The 19,853-nt window shown below is 40.3% G+C and overlaps 2 protein-coding genes across 2 annotated transcripts; both read left to right on the top strand.

Annotated features, from left to right (window-relative positions):
* Positions 1–837: 837 nt before the first annotated feature.
* LOC124268099 (integumentary mucin C.1-like) lies at positions 838–10,022 on the top strand. The gene is made up of 3 exons (XM_046703117.1): positions 838–1,210; positions 9,386–9,505; positions 9,712–10,022. Exons 1-3 carry the CDS (start codon positions 883–885, stop codon positions 10,020–10,022), a joined length of 759 nt encoding a protein of 252 aa, XP_046559073.1. The 5' UTR covers positions 838–882.
* Positions 10,023–10,387: 365 nt separating this feature from the next.
* Positions 10,388–15,259, top strand: LOC124268108. Its single transcript, XM_046703127.1, has 6 exons — positions 10,388–10,437; positions 11,604–11,732; positions 12,112–12,381; positions 13,253–13,387; positions 13,795–13,926; positions 14,900–15,259. The coding sequence occupies exons 3-6, from the start codon at positions 12,216–12,218 to the stop codon at positions 15,157–15,159; spliced, it is 693 nt and encodes a 230-aa protein (XP_046559083.1). The 5' UTR covers positions 10,388–10,437; positions 11,604–11,732; positions 12,112–12,215; the 3' UTR covers positions 15,160–15,259.
* Positions 15,260–19,853: the final 4,594 nt, after the last annotated feature.

Here is a 19,853-nt window from a genome sequence, read left to right as displayed (position 1 = left end):
ATATGGTCCACAGCTATACCATTGTTTATGTTCCATGAACTTGTGAAATATGGATGGATTTTTCAGAATTTGTGTCATGAATATATGATAGATTACAATTGTTGTTCCGATTAGAATTGGTCCTAATTTGTTGTTGCTGACTACACTTATTCTTCTAGTTGTTTATCAATATACAATGGCTGACTGCGCCTCTCCCTAGAACATTAGGTGAGGGCACATTGAAATGTGCCGCTAGAATATCCTAAACTCACCAGAGCAACACGCATAATTATATGCCAGCCTCTGATATAAAATGAATAGTTTTCAAATAATTAGAATTAGCATGTGCATCAATACACAAACTAGTTGATATTAATCCCCTAATTTAAAACCACACCAGCTCGGCTTCTTTGAATAGTTCTTGTTTGGTCCTTTCTGCAACTTCATATGTAGAAAGAGACAGAGAGACCTCTTGTTACAATGTTACTGCAGTTCATACTTTAGAGAGTGGAATTATTAGACTAGTTAGCTGTCTCCACGGTTCCTTTCAAGTTAATTTGCACAGCACGAAAATGGCTAATGTTTCAATTGACAATGCTGTTCAAAGCAGCCCAACAAAATATCTAAAGACTTATATTCAAAGCGAACTTGATACAACCTTAACTATGCATCTAGCTATGAAACATTCAATGGCATGTGATAATACATTCGGGAATATATACAATGGTGACACTATTGATTATTACTACTGTATGAGGCTATCTGACTCTCCAAGGCACTGTATGGACATGGGGACAATGCACTCGATACAGCGTATTTGCATTTAGCTATGTATTTGAGTATTAAAGATCTGTTTCGTAGTTCCACAGGCACTAAAGGATGATCTGTGAAGACTCCTGACCCATGACCATGAACACATCACTCGGCACGTTATTCCGGATTATATCATACTTTTTCTTATGGTTTGAAGTCATCAATGCGAGCATCAGTTATGGACGTCTTGTACATAAGGCCGAAGACTTCGATGACAGATTGCTGACTCTTGACGCCAAATGGACTCACGAAGTGACTTCTCTAATAAACTGTGTCGCAATATGCTCCTTGGACGAAAGGTGTGTTAGCGTCCAGTTTAATGAGGCTGCTACTATTTGCACTGGGTACGTGGTCAGCTCTGCAAGCGGTCCAGACTCTATTAGTAGCCCGGGCTATGTCATGTTTGATATGGAACGATGTAAGTATAATTTTCGAATTGGTATTTACATTTCGCCAACACCTGTTGTTATCAATTATTATCAGTTATCATAAAATGTTTTTTTTACTATTTTGAATTTAAAGCAAGCAGTCAATGGTGACTGCAATGACACAGAGGAAGAAACAGGATACTATATCCACCGCACTTGTCTGCAATGTCCATTCTTGATTTAAAGCAATCAGTCAATGGTGACTTTAATTACACAGAGGCAGAGAAAGGCTATCTTGATTACTCTGAGATGGCACCATGCCTTGGAGTATAATCTCCTCTTCAATGACACCACTCATTCCTGTGATGAAAACCAAAAGAATTCAATAAATTCAATTCAGAGCTACGCTTTTCTGGTCTGATATGACTGGACTAAGTTTTTGAACATTAAAGTATTTACTCTCAATGTGGTTCCACAGAAATGTTTTCTGTTGTGTGTCACCGTCCGTGCACCCAGCACCCCTACTGCATATTCTACTGTTCACAAGCACATGATAGAAACTGCATTCCGTGTTTCTCGTGACGTCGTCCCAGATACGAATATCCACTAAAACGAGATCTAATAACACTAAAGAACTTATGCAATATAAACAATAAAACAAAATGAATTGCTTCTCTTTCGTGGTCCTTCTTAATAATTGTAATTGTTTCTTATTTCGTATTTAGTTGTTATGTTGATGATGGTAATCAATATTTCTATCAGCTTTGTGAAACCTTCCTCTGTATCATTACCGTTAAACGTTAATGAATCGGAAATATGTGATTTCATTAAGTTAATGCCATGTTATTGACTTTTAAAAACACTAGCTGACGGTTTTGCCATTTCATTAAGTATTGTTTATAATTGATTATTGATTTTCAAAAGCGTCAATACTTTCAGACAGCGTGAAATTGTCTCACGTCATACTTTTGTTAATCAGAGTACTTGTGAACCAAGGAAATACAGGTATTATCACAGTGCGGCTATACTATGGTACTGTATTTGTTATCGGAAACAAAATAACGGCATTGGTAATGTCAGTTTTTCATCTTTGAAATTTACTAAACAACACAAATCTGTTTGTGCACATTTGCACATTAGATCCATGATATTTGCACATTTGCACATTAGATCCACGGTATTTGCACATTAGACCAATGGTATTTACACATCTGCACATTAGATCCATGGTATTTGCACATTTGCACATTAGATCCACGGTATTTCCATATTTGCACATTAGATCCATGGTATTTGCACATTTGCAAATTAGATCCATGGTATTTCCACGTTTACACATTAGATCCATGGTATTTGCACATTAGATCCATGGTATTTGCACATTTGCACATTAGATCCATGGTATTTCTTTATTTGCACATTAGATCCATGGTATTTGCATATTTGCACATTAGAACCATGGTATTTGCACATTTGCACATTAGACCAATGGTATGTCTTTGGAATGCCACAGCATATATGACATTTTGGCCTAAAATTGAATCAGGAAAAAATTGTTTCTCCGGAAAAGCACTTCATAGAGTTTTTTTAGCAGCTATTGCGTGCACCTTATCGCTACTATTTTATCGCTATTTTAATGACAAAATGTCATTATAAAATGTTTTGAAGTTCCATGAATGCCGACACCTCGAAGCTTTTAAACATTTAGAGGGTCATCTAATCGCTGTCGCCCAGCATAGGGGCGTGTCTCGCTTAGAAACAGCGTTAGAAAGACATATAGGTGTATAGACTCAACCCTTTTACTATATAAATGGAAAGAGATGTAACGACGAAACCACCCTCTCCTCAATCAAAGTTAGATTTCACCACGTAAAATATTTGTAAAGCCCCGCCGAGGCCTACGAATCAAAAGCTAGATGATTTCTCTACAAAATGAGCTATATCGGTCACAATCGGATCATTATTTCAAAAGTTATACGCCACAACTCACCGAAAACAGCTACCTCCACAATTCCAAGCCAAAATCATGGATCAGCCAAGACAGCGAAAACTCACCCTTTAAATTCGTTCCATGCTCAATGCGTGCTCAAAGCGCACAGTTGAGAGAAAATTCAGGGGAAGAAAGCTTGTCTGAAAAGATTGGTTTTAAGTCTTGTTTTAAAAGTTGATAGAGTTCCTGAGAGACGGATCATCTCAGGAAGAGAGTTCCAACATGAGGCGGCGGCAAAGGTAAATGAACGTTGACCACTCAGGAGTTGCCATTGTTCACAACGTTGACCATTCAGAGCGTAGAGAACAGCTAGGGACATAATGGTTGAGTAAGTCCGAGAGATAGGAAGGAGCTTGATTGTTGAAGCATTTGTAGATTAGGCAAATTACCTTGAATGTGATTCTCTAGGAGACTGGGATCCCTTAGAATTGGTGTTATATGGTCTCGTTTCGGACTTTTTGAGATGATTCAACGTAACGATAAGATTACCTAATCAAGGGACTTGGACCCAACCTTAGTTGACAGGGAATAGATGCATATGTCATTAATACCATACGTTGATTCACTGAAAGTCGTATTTGTTGAGTGGGACTAACCTATATCAACATAGTATTTACGTGATCAAAACCTGCAAGGCTGGTTAAAGTTGTCTACGAAATAGTTATACTGGCTCTTTTCCTGAAACAGTTTTTGAAGAGAACGTATATTTCTTTTCAACTACATTACATTCTCTTTTTGAATGCCACATCTAGCTTACAACAGAACAGAAACAGGTTTACAGTTCGGGTTAATATTAGTGCAGTACTATAATCTTCCCCCTGTACAACGTGGAGTTACCCTGACATGACCTACCTTTGCTAGGAAAAGTAGCTGCTGACAGTATCAACGCCGATGTGCTAGTTTCCCTTTGCACGAGATGGTCGTTTAAAATCTGTATTGACTGTACCCTTTAGGATCTATGAGTTTGATCATTTCACATGCCTCAACCCTGCCATGAGTGAGTGAGTTTGATGCCGCTTTCATAAGTATCCCAGTACATCACATCGTGTTGATGTAAACGTACGTTTACCTGTTATCGTTATATATTCCGGGTTATTGTACAGCTGACTTCTGTAATACAGTATAAATGGGGCTTTGCCATCGACTAACTGTAGCGGTTATTGCAGTTATCGTAAAAAACGCAGGTGACATGTGATCTCACGAATTTCGTCAGTTATATAAATGACACTCAGTCATTATCTGGGTCCACGTTCAAACTAAACATCAACGGTAAAGCAATGGTGAAAATTATATTCATGGACATCAGCGCCACCAGGTGAACTGGGTAAACATGTCCTGCCCTGCTTGTAGCACCCGCCACTCGTACAATTTGCATGAAATGGTAAGTGTTTGTTGCCTGGCACCTGCGCATGTATTCCTGCCATGCGACGGCGGTCTGTAAACCAACAACACAATCAAATAATTAAGACAGACTGAGAGCGTACCCAGGAAGCAATATACTATGGGCTCACTAATGCTATCCGTCTTAATGAAACAAAGCTAATTGAGCTTGGTTAATTATATAAATTAAGAACGTATTTTTGTTAAGTCTATATTTAAAATACGATTCACCAATACATCCATAATATTCTTAAACGATACGCGATAAAAACGTGCCTTTATCGATTCATGTATTAACCCTGTATCGTTTAAAACAAGGACTTATTCATTCATATATTTTAGCAAAATTGCCATCAATTTAGAATTGCGATACATATCGTGTTGTGACATTCTTGCTTAACACATCCAATTTCAGATAACCAGCGTCCCTATAACCCACAGAAACAGGGCCTTCTTCAATGCAGTATATATGCCCATTTGTTATTGCTGTTTGTCACCCCTGCGCATAAATCTGTATACAATTATTGATATGTCATAAATCTTAAAAACCAGCAGGAAGTAATAAAACGCGTCTACACGAAAGTGCGACATATTGGTGAAATGTCCGTTGGCACGTCTTGGTAAAAAAGTACGGATAAGTCTACTATGTAATTAAAACCGGCCCTCTAGGTCGATTATAATTACTCTGAGAAATATCCCCACCAACCTAAAGTGCAAGCTCATATGGTCTCAAATCCAAATCCACCACACCCACCGGTACTTTTCCTCCTTACACCCCTAGCAAAATACTAAATTCAAACTCTCAAGTCCAAAAATTACATGTGCAACCTTAACGATCCACCTTCTCAGCCTGCTCTCTTTCGGTCAGATTCCTCCCCTATTTTTTAACCCACACCAAATATCCTGGCAGACCCGTGTACGAAGTAGGCATCATCTCCAGAAGCGCACGTTAAATCTCTCAGCTAAAGTAAGAGAATCGTCAGTCCTCCAATTTCTTTGCATTATTTATTGACGTGTGAGAATGTAAGCGTGATCATCTTTCCCTTATTCAAGTTACAAGGTAACTTCTCAGTAAAGATGTATTGATTTTCGGGGGCTCTCTGAAGTGAAGAAAGTATTCATCATGGAAGCTCTGACGTCAGCTTACGAGATTGGGTTTATGACTGGTAACTTCAAGATCCTCTGCGATATTAAAATACGAAAATGAATTTTTGTTGATACGTTTTAAAATGCAATTTACTCAGTTACGAAGGCTAAGACAATATAGGTATTTTCTAGGTTCGTCGCTGGCCACAATATGTTATGGTTTTTTCATGTATTGATTTACAATAAAGTAAACCAAAAGTTATCAGATAACAACTATCCGTCAGGTCTTTCCATGGCTATCGTCTTTCCAATCTGTCCAATGAGCGAGTATCCCGCCTCGCCAAACTGGTTTGCTTAGGGAAACAAGATTTTGGTGGCTCTTATGAAAATCGGTAGATGTACTTTGCATGAGGATATATTTGACCCAGATTCTCTTTCCATGTATATTTTATATGCTCGGCTTTAATTACATGGAAAGTTCCTCCACGACATCATTGATAACCTGCACAATAATTAGACCTCTTTCCACAACTGCGATAGGTAAATACGAGTATTGGGAGCATCTTGGTAATTTGCAATGCTCTGGATCCGATTGAATCAAACTTTAATAAAGGTTTAATCGTTAATTAAACTATGAATTAGTTAGTCATTGATTATCTTCAGTTGCATGAAACCTTTAATAAAGGAATTCCTTCGAATTCATCATTAAGCTACTGAAGGTTTGGGGATATCATTAACTCGTCATTAGTTGTATCAACATGGCAGACGACATAATGTTCCATCAACTTGGACATCGGAGAAAAGAGAAACATTTTCATGAACGGATTAATCACTTGGAAAATAGGAGCAACGAAGAAGTCAGAGCGAGGTACCGTTTCAGTATTGAAGCGATACAGTACATCTATGGGTTGATTGTCGACAGTCTACGTCCTATGACAGCGAGATCTAGAGCACTGAGTGTGGGAATACAGGTATGCCTAACCATGACTAGTCTATTAAAACAGACAATATTCATGAAATACGCACTGTCACACACGCACAGTAACTAAGATAAAAAAAACATTTATTGACGAACGAAATCTACACTTATTAATGAAAAATGGGTAATTACTCATTACAAATAACATATATTCCTTTTGGTAGAGCAATAGTCATGTCTTACCCAGTCTATTTAATGATTACATACCCAAACACCAATCGATCTTAAAATTATCGTATCGCTGTCCAACAACAATGTCAAGGCCACTGTGATAAGGGAAGAAACACTTGTGAAAAGTCCTAAACATAAATTTAAAAGCGTACGAAATACTTAGAATATTGAAAGTTCGAGTTTATGTGTTAGTAACAAATTATTTATATTTAGTGAGTTTTGTGCATAGATAAATTAACAGTCGACTTTGCCTTTGTCATATAATTAATATATCCAGAAATTAATTGATCTTTATTGAAAAATACGAAAGCGAAAACATGTATTTCACGGTCAACACCTTCACCTTAAAATATGATTTTCAGTAACGCAAGAAATCAATAGTTATTGTAAAGACTATTGTAAGGTTATTTTTTTAATATATTGAAGACTTCAAATAATGTTTTTTAATTTCAACCTACATGCAGATATGAAACGCATAAAAGCAGCAGCCTCTGAATTTATTCCAGGTGCTAATAGCACTACGCTTCAATGCGACTGGCAGCTTCTTGCAAGTGATTGGCGACACGTTTGGGGGTATCTACTGTGTCAAGGGTTGTGCGAAAAGTTAGGCAAGCGCTAGCACGACTTCTACCACAGTTTGTTAAATGGTCAAACCATGGAAGAAAAGAGTATTCGAAGAAAGGAGTTCTTTCGTCTTGCTAAATTCCCTGGTGTAATAGGCTGCATCGATGGAACCCACGTAAGAATACAGGACCCCTCAACAGACGAACCAGCTGATGTAAACATAAACGGATTTCATTCTATAAACGTATATTTTATAAATATAAAATATTAAATGACCTAGGTTGTATGGAAGTGATGTTAATATAAGCTCGACAGCTTGTCCACCAATCCTAATTCATTTTCTTGACTCGAATACGTTTAAGCCAAATAAACAGATGCGAAATAAAACGTAAAACTTGCAAGGGAAAGTATTCATTGTGTGAATGAATAGATTATATATTTTCACCTGTTCATATTCTCTATAGTGTGAAGAGTATATAATGAGTAATTATAATATATTTATACGTATTAAACATAATTTGTTACTTTTCTATCAGGAAAGTTCACAAATGTAGTGGCAAGATGGCCCGGCAGCACTCATGACAGTCACGTTTTCAAAATGAGTCAACTTGGACAGAGCTTGCAAAATCAGAAAGCTACTCTTCAAACAGGAATTATTCTTGGGGACAGTGGCTATGCTTGTCGTCCATTTCTTTAAACCGAATCATTAACCTATTCAGACAATGACCTACTTTTCAGCCGATCCGAATTTTCTCGTGTGAAAGTAAAAGGAGACACTGAATTCCAATTCCTTGTTTCATAAGAAAATGGTATTTACAAGTTAATTTTAATTTTGAAATTTAATAACATCGTAATTCTATATTTTATGGCGAGGTGTAGGCAGCATGACCTAAACTAAGACGTCACAGACTGCCCTGATTGATGAGGTCGTAAAATGATTCACAATTCATCTGGCTAACTGGTTACATCGGTTATGTGTTTTTTCCGCTTATTCAGTGTAGTTTTGTAACGCACAATGTGATCGATATAATATCAAGTCCGTACCAGACCGCCAAACCTTTCTAGCGGCATGGCCTCGTTTTGAGATTTCCACGATATCCAGATTTCCTTTTGCCAGAGCACGCTGTACGACAGAGCACGCTGCACGACGTGTTTGCAAGGATTAGAAGGAGCGTAGTATTGCAATATACAAGTGGTTAGATGTATCAAATACTCCTGATTAATATTTATGTATCCAGTTGAATAAATTGGTCTCTGGACTGGTTGTTGTACTAAGTTGCGCAATAGGACGGAACCCAGTCAGCAGGAAACGAGACTGTTGTGTTTTGACTTGTGAAACCGTACATGCGAACTACTTCTGAGGACCAAGAGAACTTGAACTCCGCGCACAAGAGGACGAGGGTCACTATAGTGCGCGTATTTGGGTGGTGGACACACAGGTTCCACATTAGATACATGGTGAAATCCGAGAGAGAGAGTCCAGAGAGAGCATGTACAAACTCTATTTTGCATTTTGAAACATATTGTTCCAATTTGTCTTGATTTCTTTGGACGTTCTATTGCTTATCAAAAGGCTATTGACCTCGGCCGTTATTTTGTCCCATATCTGCTTCATTTTGTCATTAGCAATGGAGTTAGTCAGTTTGCTGTTTAACACACCGATATGATCTTCAACTAGGTCTGTTAGAACTTGTATTTCCCCGCATCCCCGTCTTGATCCGACCCTGAGATACGACCATTACACGATACAAACTCTCCTTTCCTGTAGTTTACACGAGTTGGCCAGATGTCAACAAGTCTCAAATAGACATTAAACACGCATTGCCACCTCATAATATAACTTCCTCAAAAGCGTGTGGAAAAACACTCGTCCACGGCCGCCAGGGACTTGTTTCCCTTTGACCAATAATCCACCCAAACATATTGTCAGGTTATCTTCAGGGGAAACATTTGGGGGAAAACACATGACAAAGTTGACTTTTCTTGGACATTTGCAAAGTTTCGCTCGAGTTATTTTGCGTATTTTACAAAATTATCATGTCCTTCTTTTGTCAGCTTCCCAGACATTTGGCTCCAGTTGTTCCGATGACAGTGAATGTACGTTCACAAGACACACTTCCTGTGTGGCGGGATCCTGCAAATGTTCAACCTCACGGACAGGGGATGAATGTGAAGGTACAAAGTCCATAAACAGAGTGGCTTTAATTTAGCATTTCACCGATTAAGCGCGTTTTTTACATAAATGAACGGTCTATTGATTGTTTGAAAATATTAATTGGTAACGCGTTTCCTTCTGCTATATCGTTCGCACAAATTGATTTTTCACATTAAACATATGCACATGAAAGGTATGCCATTGATTGGGTTTCTATGGTTGACAGGCGTCGATACGACACAAACAGCGACAACGAGCGCTGCAGCACAGACAACCACGACAGCAACCCTGATAACCACCGCTGCAACCCCGACAGCCGCCACGGCAACCCCGACAACCGCCACGGCAACCCCGACAACCGCCACTGCAACCCCGACAACCGCCACTACAACCCCGTCAACCGCCACTGCAACCCCGTCAACCGCCACTGCAACCCAGACAACCGCCACTGCAACCCAGACAACCGCCATTGCAACTCCGACAACCGCCACTGCAACCCAGACAACCGCCACTACAACCCAGACAACCGCCCACTGACAACTACCACTGCAACACTGCAACCCCCGGGATAACCGCCACTACAAACTCTGCCAACCACTGCAACCTCTTGCCAACCGCCACTGCAACCCCGGGATACAACCGCCACTGCAACCTAGATAAATCCTCGCCATTGCAACCTTGATAAACTTCGCCATCACTGCAACCCCGACAACCGCCACTGCAGCAGACCACAGCCATGCAGCCCCGACCAGCCGCAAATGCAGCAGACAAACAACCACTGCAAGTGGACGGGTAATTGCCGCAGACCAGTGATCCCTGGCATCACGCACAAAAGATACAGATATCCATTAACATCAGGTAAGACTTTCCACAACGAGGAACCAGGGAACCAGCGTTGTCCATCGGACACCAGTTGTCTCAAGAGGAGCACCTTGTATATTTGTGCAATACGGTACAGACTGCATTGATCTCTACAAATACTATAAACAGTCAATTGAGATAGCTGATTTGGTGTCGGAATTAGCAACAGAGGTGCGATGTTCTTTGACTCGGGTGTTGATGGGTCGGGATGTTTCACCTATGTAGCATTGTCCACAATCACAGTCTATTTTGTAAATAACACATTTCGGGTTGTTGTTGTTGACGGTGGGTTGTTTTCTTCCGTTGGCATGGAGGAGGTTGTTGAGGCTGGAGGACGCTGAGAAGGTAGTGTCTATTCCTGCCTGTTGTTTCAGGAGTCGGCTGATTTGGTGTGATGGTTTACCAATGTAGGGAATGGATATCTTGATGGGGGCTGATTCTGGTTTAGACCTTTTGGCAGGAGGTGAAAGCGTTGCTTCGATGGTTCTGTTGACTATTTCAGGTGGGTAGTGGTTGCGTTCCACAAAGACTTTCCTCAGGTGTTCAATTTCTTCCTGTAGGTTTGTTGAGCAGATGGTTTTGGCTCTTCTGGTCAATGTAGAGATGACGCCGGTCTTGACTTTAGGTGGGTGGTTGGAGTTGTAGTGGATGTATTGATCCGTATGAGTTGGTTTTCTGTACACGGAGGTCTGGAGTTGGTTGCAGGAGGTGCGGGACACAAGGACATCGAGGAAAGGTAGTTGGTTGTTCTGCTCTGTTTCAATGGTGAATTTGATGCGGGGATGTTGGCTGTTGAGATGGGCGAGGAGCTGCTTTGGATCTTGCTGAGGTTATTGTACGTCTCAACTTCTAAAATGCCACTCAAACAAGTTCAAGGAGTAAGGTTTTAGCGTTATCATTATAACGAGCTGAATGGGGATTAACACATAGCATAGCATCTCTGAATAATTGCATCTCTGAATCATAGCATCTCTGAATCACATCATCTCTGAATCACAGCATCTCTGAATCACAGCATCTCTAAATCACAGAATCTCTGAATCACAGCATCTCTGAATCATTGCATCTCTGAATTACAGCATCTCTGAATCACAGCATCTCTGAATCACATCATCTCTGAATCACAGCATCTCTGAATCACAGCATCTCTGAATCATAGCATCTCTCAATCACAGCATCTCTGAATCACAACATCTCTGAATCATAGCATCTCTGAATCATAGCATCTCTCAATTATTATTTTTTCCAACGTTGCAGCGCAGCCAATCTGTGGCTTGGGGGGCGACTGCGGTGGTCTGGCCAACTCGGCGTGTGATGGCAGTCTGTGTACCTGCAGCATCGGATATAACTATAACCCTGTCACGAACGCTTGTGACACCTTGGATAGTGAGATAATTTAAAATTTCATTAAATCTGTATTCCTGGTGGGATAAGGGGTAGATATATAGCGTGGTTGGATTTTCAAAAAGCAGGTATAACGTCATATAAAGAATTATAATGAGATTTAAATTATTTATGATTGTGGGTTGCTGTGCGATTTACCAGTTGGACAGAACTATTGCATTTGCCGATTTTCGGACATGTTAACCCTACGATGCTCTTAAATTGTGCATGCTGGCGGTGATAATGCTAAGTTAATTATTGACAAGGCCCAGTTTCTGTGACAGAACACTGACGGTAATTTGTTGAATCGAAGGGAGGGTGTTTATGGCGAACATGAAACAAATAATGAATCAATGCATTTAACATTTTCATTTTTCCTCAGATTGTGCCGAATTTCTGGACACATTTTCAGTTTATTTGGGCATCTTCAGTTTTTATTCTGAAGATGAGAGGCGCCCAGCGACATCTGTTCAGCAGTGTTTGGACATGTGTGTCGGCTCTACTACTATTACCTGCAAAAACTTTGAGGTGTCATCGCTGATAATCTTGACGTGCTATATGCACCAGACCACGTGGTTTGAGTTTCCAACATCGGTGCATTCACATGGAGCTGCCTACAACCACTATCAGCGGAACTGTGATTGGAAAACAGGTGAAGTATACCCGTTGAACTTAACATTGAAGCCTTAAAACTGAACCCCAAAGTGCACGGTCCCACATAAAGTAAGCGATATGGTCACAAAAAGAACCTTAATGTCCCAACATAAAGGGCCTGTAGAAATGAGATCATCACACAAGTTTGATATGTTGTATATGTTTTCATGTCCTGTATTATATAAATGATTTTGTCAGGTGTACGTTCGTGTTCATATCGAGATCAATGTCACTTCTGCAGACGATAAGTTAATTGAGAAGATACCCTTTAATTGAAACTCAAATATATACTCGGCGTCATTAATGAAGACTCAAGCTATTGGTAACACCATTTCCTACACAAGATATTGAATAACCGAGTGCTTCATATTTGTCATTTTCAGTTGGGGGTTGGTCTATACAACCGATGTTTGCTAGTGCTGTTTGAACTTTTTGTCTGTATGTCACGATGCATCACGTTTGTCAACACATTAAACATTATAATGACACTCTTAGTTCTATTATTTCTGAAAAAGTTTTCTTTACATGTCCTATATATTATTTGACCCTTTATTAATGACGCCTAGTATATATCAGAATATAACACTGTACTATAAATACTGACGACCACATGTCATTTTTGGGCATATAATTCTTAAAAAATATTTATATACTAGGGCTAAAAATAAGGCAACAGGTAAATTATAGTGAAGATGTAATAGCGTAATGTTTGTACAGTTTATTTCGGATTCTATAATCTTGTGTGTCCACCATGTCGCGCAATACATGCATGGTTAAGGTGATGACCCGGTCGTAAATTGTAGCTCAAAGCAAACATGTAATACAGCGACGGATCGTTTGTACTGACCATGAATGTTATTTGGGTACAGTGACCGTTGGCACTGGCTGCAGAGAAAACGTGGACTGTTCCCCGTTGACTAACGCCGAATGCGTGGCGGGTAAATGCGCGTGTAACAGCGGAACCCGCCTGGTACCCAGGGTCAACAAATGTCTCACATTCCAAGGTAAACGTGTAGAATCTCCTTCCATTCTTCAGAACATCATGTAATTTCCATTTTCGCGAACCCCTGGTCCTGTAACTGATTTTCCAGTGGTCAATTCATATATTACCTTTTATCAATATTTTGCCTTTTATTCCCAGTGGAATACTTTTTAGGGTATCCGAGATTATTTCTCTGGCGTTGATGTGTTATATGAAGCACAACAACTCACTGTATCCATAAGTTCGAAGTTTCCACTGGTCGTATACCTGCAACCCATTTAAATTACAACTTTCGGAATAAACATATCAACCCAAACACATTCATTTCGTGTAAAATCAGCAGTTAGTCACAACGAATGTATTCTCGGTTCAACCCAAAGCCCCAATATACAGACTGATTAGTATCTTGTTTTCATCCGTCAATTTCAGGATACGGCAAGGGTTGTACTGCTGACAGTGACTGCTACTCTCTGCTGGAAGCCTTCTGTCTGTCGGGAGTGTGTACATGTAGACACGGATACAGCTATTCGCCAGCTGGACAGTACTGTAGGGCCTTAAAAGGTGCGTATCTACCGTACTTTGACGTGCTAATGTCCTTAACCCGTTGACTGAGTGTAATGCTTTAACAAAGAAGGTAATTATACACTGACATGCTTCACGGAACTCACCTGGTATGGTCATGTTTTCTGTGGCGCTGTATATTAAACATTAAATGATCTAATGAAACAAGTAAATACTTGATACAATTACAGCTGAGTGGATATATTCACCTTTGTTCTTCAACGTATCTTTATGGTCAAAGCAAGCATTGTTCCTTTCTTTTGAATATAAGGTTTTATATGTTTATACTACAACATAACGGTGGGAGCTATTAGGCTTGTATACATCACTTGTATTACTTTCCATTGGCGATTATTTATATCTATTAAGCCATCACATTTCTAATGATCTTATGTGAGTAATATATAGCCTCTTCTTTATCAGCGATTAATTGATTATTACCTCAGCAGTTAACCCTTTCAAAATGTGCTAGTCTCAGCAGATAGCAAATCAGTAAATATTTAGGTTAACATTTAGCCATATCGAAAATAATAAGATGAAGATTTAACCATTTAAAAATAGTTAGGTAAACATTTGACCACTTAGAAAATAGTTAGCTACGCTTAGAACCAGTTCAAAATTTGTTTACTAAACTCAGATACAAGAAGTTACCAAAGTATTTAAGCACTTCCGCAAACATTTAACCTTTAAACATATAACTACTCAAGTTGTTCGTCAAGGTCCCAGAATTTAGCAATTAATTCGGGACATTCCAAACTATTTAACTAATAGTTACAATCATGCAGATTCAATCAAATAACAAATAGATATGCTCAGACTCGTTTACCATATGCTCATCTACCCTTGGAACATTTAGAATAGTAAATTAAGCTCTGAACAAATTAGGCAATAATAAGTTAAGCTCACAACCAGTTAGAAACAAATGAATCTGTTTCAGTACATGAACAAATATTATCATTCTTGTTTGTTTCAGAGTGCACAAAGTTTAAGGATACATTCACCACGTATCCAGACTCGGTGATTCTTCTTCACGACGTTGGGTCTTATATATTCTCTAACCCAACCAAATGTAAAAATTCATGTATCAATTCCGGAATCTTCTGCAAGTCTGCCGACCTCAGTGTGCTGGCCGTCTGCTTTACGTCCGATGTCACATGGCAGGAGGCGACCGGTGAAACGTCCAGCTTCGACACGACATATACCCACTTACAGCGTGACTGTGACTGGTCTTAACTAGTGGAATTGTGGACGACGTTTAAAAACTAAGGCCTTATTTTATTATTATTTATTTTTTATTATAGGATATTTATATAGCGCACATATCCACGCACTAGTGCATGCACAAGGCGCTGGTATTTTTTCCCTCGATCATTGGATGTCAATCTCAACGGCACATCACATTATCAATCTCAACTCCCTGGGGAGTATACAACTCTTGCAGCCACTAGGCGCACCGAGTTATTGTGGCTTTCTCATCCTAAGTGGGGGCGGTGGGGTAGCCTGATGGTTAAAGCGTTGACTCGTCACGCCGAAGACCCGGGTTCGAATCCCCACATGGGCACAATGTGTGAAGCCCATTTCTGGTGTCCCCGCCGTGATGTTGCTGGAATATTGCTAAAAGCGGCGTAAAACCAAACTCAGTCAGTCATCCTAAGTGTGACTCAACTTTTCAAAAAACACGAACATGCTGATTCAACAGGAATTTCTTTTAGCCATCTTAAACGAATACCCTATGTTATTTTTGCACCCCGACACACGTTGCCTGGTGTCGGCTTTATTTTTTGTGCAGAGCCCGATATAATTTTTCACGAATACATCGAGTTGTATAGTAATGATCCCGCCTTGATTTCACAATGTGCGGGCTAGTTTTCCAACCACACTGATCCCACACTTTGTGATAAACTTTCTGTTCAAAGCGGCGTGACTCGCTCACCTGACCACTTTCCTAACCAGATGACAGGTGAATAGAGTTCATTAACTCTAATTAACGTCGCTTACCAAGCGTAGTACTATAGTCCGTTTGGCTCAAAAGCGGACCGATGAATTGCAACCTAACTCGAAAGATAATACACATATAATACTCATTGAAACACTGATCATAATCAAAACATCAGACCAACTACCTGATTTATTTGCAGAATTTATGTCCTAAAGATAAAAAAGTTGTTTAACAAACTATCATTAAAATTCACGATTTGTTACGAAGGAGGAATGCAAAGACAGGGACAGCCAGGTGTGCGAGAATGGATGGAGACGGCACAGCACAGGCTAATGAATCAATAACTTTGTCGGCACTTGTGCACGTGCTTCTCGAACACCTGGCTGTCCCTTTCTCTGCAACTCCTCCCTCGTAACACACAGTGAACTGTGAACAAATTTCAATGATAGTTTGTTAAACAACTTTTTTATTTTATGACATAAATTCTGCAAATAAATCACAGAGTTGGTCTGATGTTTTATATGATCAGCGTTTCATTGAGTATTATATGTTTATTGTTTTTAGAATTAGGTTGCAATTCATCGGTCCGCTTTTAAGCCAAACGGACCATATGACGAGCCAGTGATACGTCGTTCCTTGAGGGTGTATTTGTAGTGTTCCGCCTCACATATTGCTGCAATACCTGTACAACGGTACGAGTTTCTTTCCTTCAATATGGGGTTGTGTGTATAGTAGTCCACATGTTATCTTGTTGAATATTATCGTATCTTGTTGAATATTATCGTCATGATCTGTATTGCTTTCATCACTGCTATGGTATTATACCACCTTTAAATGCCTTCTTGTGTACTGTCATAGTGAGAGCTTTGTAGTGGTTTGTAAACGTCTTTAATTTCAGAATACAATTGTTAATTTCATCATATTTCGTTGTTGTTTGTTGGTTTAAAACCTGCTTCTTTTACGGACTGAATCACGGTTAACTTCTGAGTTCCACCTGAGGAATCAACTCGTAACACTATGGTCGTTACGCTTTCACGGACCAGACTCAGGCATACGTATAACTCTCCATTTGTCAGTTTCCCCGATTCGAACATCCAGAAAGACGAAGTGTAATTTTCAGATCGGAACTTTTTAAGACTGTGAATACACACTGCCATTTGGAAAGTGGTCAAATGTAACACATGTTATATTTGGGATTACACTTTCCCAGTGATGTTTTGTTTGGTTAGATCGGTCTAGATGGCTAACTTTGTATGCTGGCGTTTGTGTGCCTGACTCTGAGAGTGTGGGTTCGAATCCCGTATGGAACTTAACCCAACATAAGTACTAGTATCTGTACTTTACTTGGAAAGTGTAAACCCAAATAAAATACGGATACGTGTTCTTAAGACTGTAGTGAGTGGAAATGATGAGAGTCTGATTGTGCGGAATTTGCAAGTGAACATTGCTTGAACATTTGCTTTCTGACAAAGACCCGATTTGTTTGCATGCCACTCCCGGAACCGATCATATCCAGATCTCGACCAGAACACTGTGTGCTGTGCTGTGCTGTGCTGTGCTGTGCTGTGCTGTGCTGTGCTGCTGTGCTGTGCTGTGCTGTGCTGTGCAAACTGCTAAATACTCGACCACATCAATGGGTGCTGTGCTGTTCTGTGCAAACTGCTAAATACTCGACCAGATCACTGTGTGCTGTTCTGTGCAAACTGCTAAATACCCGACCAGATCACTGTGTGCTGTGCTATGCTGTGCTGTGCTGTGCTGTGCAAACTGCTAAATACCCGACCAGATCACTGTGTGCTGTGCTGTGCAAACTGCTAAATACCCGACCAGATCAATGTGTGCTGTGCTGTGCTGTGCTGTGCAAACTGCTAAATACTCGACCAGATCACTGTGTGCTGTGCTGTGCAAACTGCTAAATACTCGACCAGATCACTGTGTGCTGTGCTGTGCAAACTGCTAAATACTCGACCACATCACTGTGTGCTGTGCTGTGCAAACTGCTAAATACTCGACCACATCAATGGGTGCTGTGCTGTGCAAACTGCTAAATACCCGACCAGATGACTGTGTGCTGTTCTGTGCAAACTGTTAAATACCCGACCAGATCACTGTGTGCTGTGCTGTTCTGTGCAAACTGCTAAATACTCGACCAGATCACTGTGTGCTGTGCTGTGCTGTGCTTTGCAAACTGCTAAATACTCGACCACATCACTGTGTGCTGTGCTATGCTGTGTTGTGCAAACTGTTAAATATTTGACCAGATCACTGTGTGCTGTGCTGTGCTGTGCAAACTGCTAAATACTCGACCAGATCACTGTGTGCTGTGCTGTGCTGTGCAAACTGCTAAATACTCGACCAGATCACTGTGTGCTGTTCTGTGCAAACTGCTAAATACTCGACCAGATCACTGTGTGCTGTGCTGTGCTGTGCTGTGCTGTGCTGTGCTGTGCAAACTGCTAAATACTCGACCAGATCACTGTGTGCTGTTCTGTGCAAACTGCTAAATACTCGACCAGATCACTGTGTGCTGTGCTGTGCTGTGCAAACTGCTAAATACTCGACCAGATCACTGTGTTGTGCTGTGCAAACTGCTAAATACTCGACCAGATCACTGTGTTGTGCTGTGCAAACTGCTAAATACTCGACCAGATCACTGTGTGCTGTGTTGTGTGCAAACTGCTAAATACTCGACCAGATCACTGTGTGCTGTGCTGTGCTGTGCTGTGCAAACTGCTAAATACTCGACCAGATCACTGTGTGCTGCTGTGCAAAACTGTGATCACTGTGTTGTGCTGTGCAAACTGCTAAATACTCGACCAGATCACTGTGTTGTGCTGTGCAAACTGCTAAATACTCGACCAGATCATACTCGACCAGATGTGTTGTGCTGTGCAAACTGCTAAATACTCGACCAGATCACTGTGTGCTGTGCTGTGCTGTGCTGTGCAAACTGCTAAATACTCGACCAGATCTATGTGTGCTGTTCTGTGCAAACTGCTAAATACTCGACCAGATCTATGTGTGCTGCACAAACTGCTAAATACTTGACCAGATCACTGTGTGCTGTGCAAACTGCTAAATACTCGACCAGATCACTGTGTGCTGTGCTGTGCAAACTGCTAAATACTCGACCAGATCACTGTGTGCTGTGCTGTGCAAACTGCTAAATAGTCCACCAGATGACTGTGTGCTGTTCTCTGCTGTGCAAACTGCTAAATACTCGACCAGCTGTTTTTTTAACCATTCACCTATATTTGACAAGATCGGTATGTGTTGTACTGGCAAAGTGTTCGACGGTGTGTATAGCATTGTGCGTCAAAATTGAAATGGATGTCCCCAGCTACAGACTCCCCTTCCTACAAAGTTGATCTTCAAAGTTGCATAGGCCTTTCCTTTCCTCTTTTACCCGTGAGTATCATGAGTATCTTTCTCTGGGTAGTTTGTGTGAGGAAAACAAACTCACTGTGTGTGAATATCTTATGTGCGCTTGTCACTTGTTGCAGTCTTTGCCAAGTTTACCTCTATAATGAGAATTAATGTATTCGTCCCCAGCTTCTATATTCGTTTAAAACTCACGTAACTCACTTTCGCTAGTTTAATACACAATTGACTCCTAACGTATTCTTGAACGAAGTGCTGCTAATGCACTTCATATGAGTGGTAGATATGTTTGCTATGACGCTGATGAATAACCAGTTCTGGAGAAGTCAGTTTCACTCACATGTTGCTGACAACACACGATGCCCAGAGTCTTGAGATTAAATGAGTTCCTGGTCACGTTGATTTCCTCGGAGCTGCGTTAAAAACAACTTTACTACATTAGTATCCGTACCATAACAACGCGTCCAGTTCGTCCATCACCACTCCTTCTCTTGCTGTTCTTGCTCGTCCCCGTTTAGGAATGATTGGGTACGTTTATTGTCAGAAATGTTAGGACCTAAATCCTACCACCTGGCAATTCAGGATGACATTAAACCATTAAGAGTAA

Source organism: Haliotis rubra, unplaced genomic scaffold (genome assembly GCF_003918875.1).
Source record: "Haliotis rubra isolate DU_JTF1 unplaced genomic scaffold, ASM391887v1 Scf136, whole genome shotgun sequence".
NCBI classification, from domain to species: domain Eukaryota; kingdom Metazoa; phylum Mollusca; class Gastropoda; order Lepetellida; family Haliotidae; genus Haliotis; species Haliotis rubra.
The sequence above is the reverse complement of the archived record's forward strand: the minus strand, read 5'-3'. Positions and strand labels throughout refer to the sequence as shown.

Excerpts from the sequence above, each read along its gene's own strand:
- LOC124268108 (XM_046703127.1), top strand. The coding sequence starts at position 12,216 with ATGTGTGTCGGCTCTACTACTATTACCTGCAAAAACTTTGAGGTGTCA. Across the intron at positions 13,388-13,794 it reads CAAATGTCTCACATTCCAAG|GATACGGCAAGGGTTGTACT; the intron begins GTAAACGTGTAG and ends CGTCAATTTCAG. Across the intron at positions 13,927-14,899 it reads GTACTGTAGGGCCTTAAAAG|AGTGCACAAAGTTTAAGGAT; the intron begins GTGCGTATCTAC and ends TGTTTGTTTCAG.
- LOC124268099 (XM_046703117.1), top strand. The coding sequence starts at position 883 with ATGACCATGAACACATCACTCGGCACGTTATTCCGGATTATATCATAC. Across the intron at positions 1,211-9,385 it reads CATGTTTGATATGGAACGAT|CTTCCCAGACATTTGGCTCC; the intron begins GTAAGTATAATT and ends TTCTTTTGTCAG. Across the intron at positions 9,506-9,711 it reads GACAGGGGATGAATGTGAAG|GCGTCGATACGACACAAACA; the intron begins GTACAAAGTCCA and ends TATGGTTGACAG.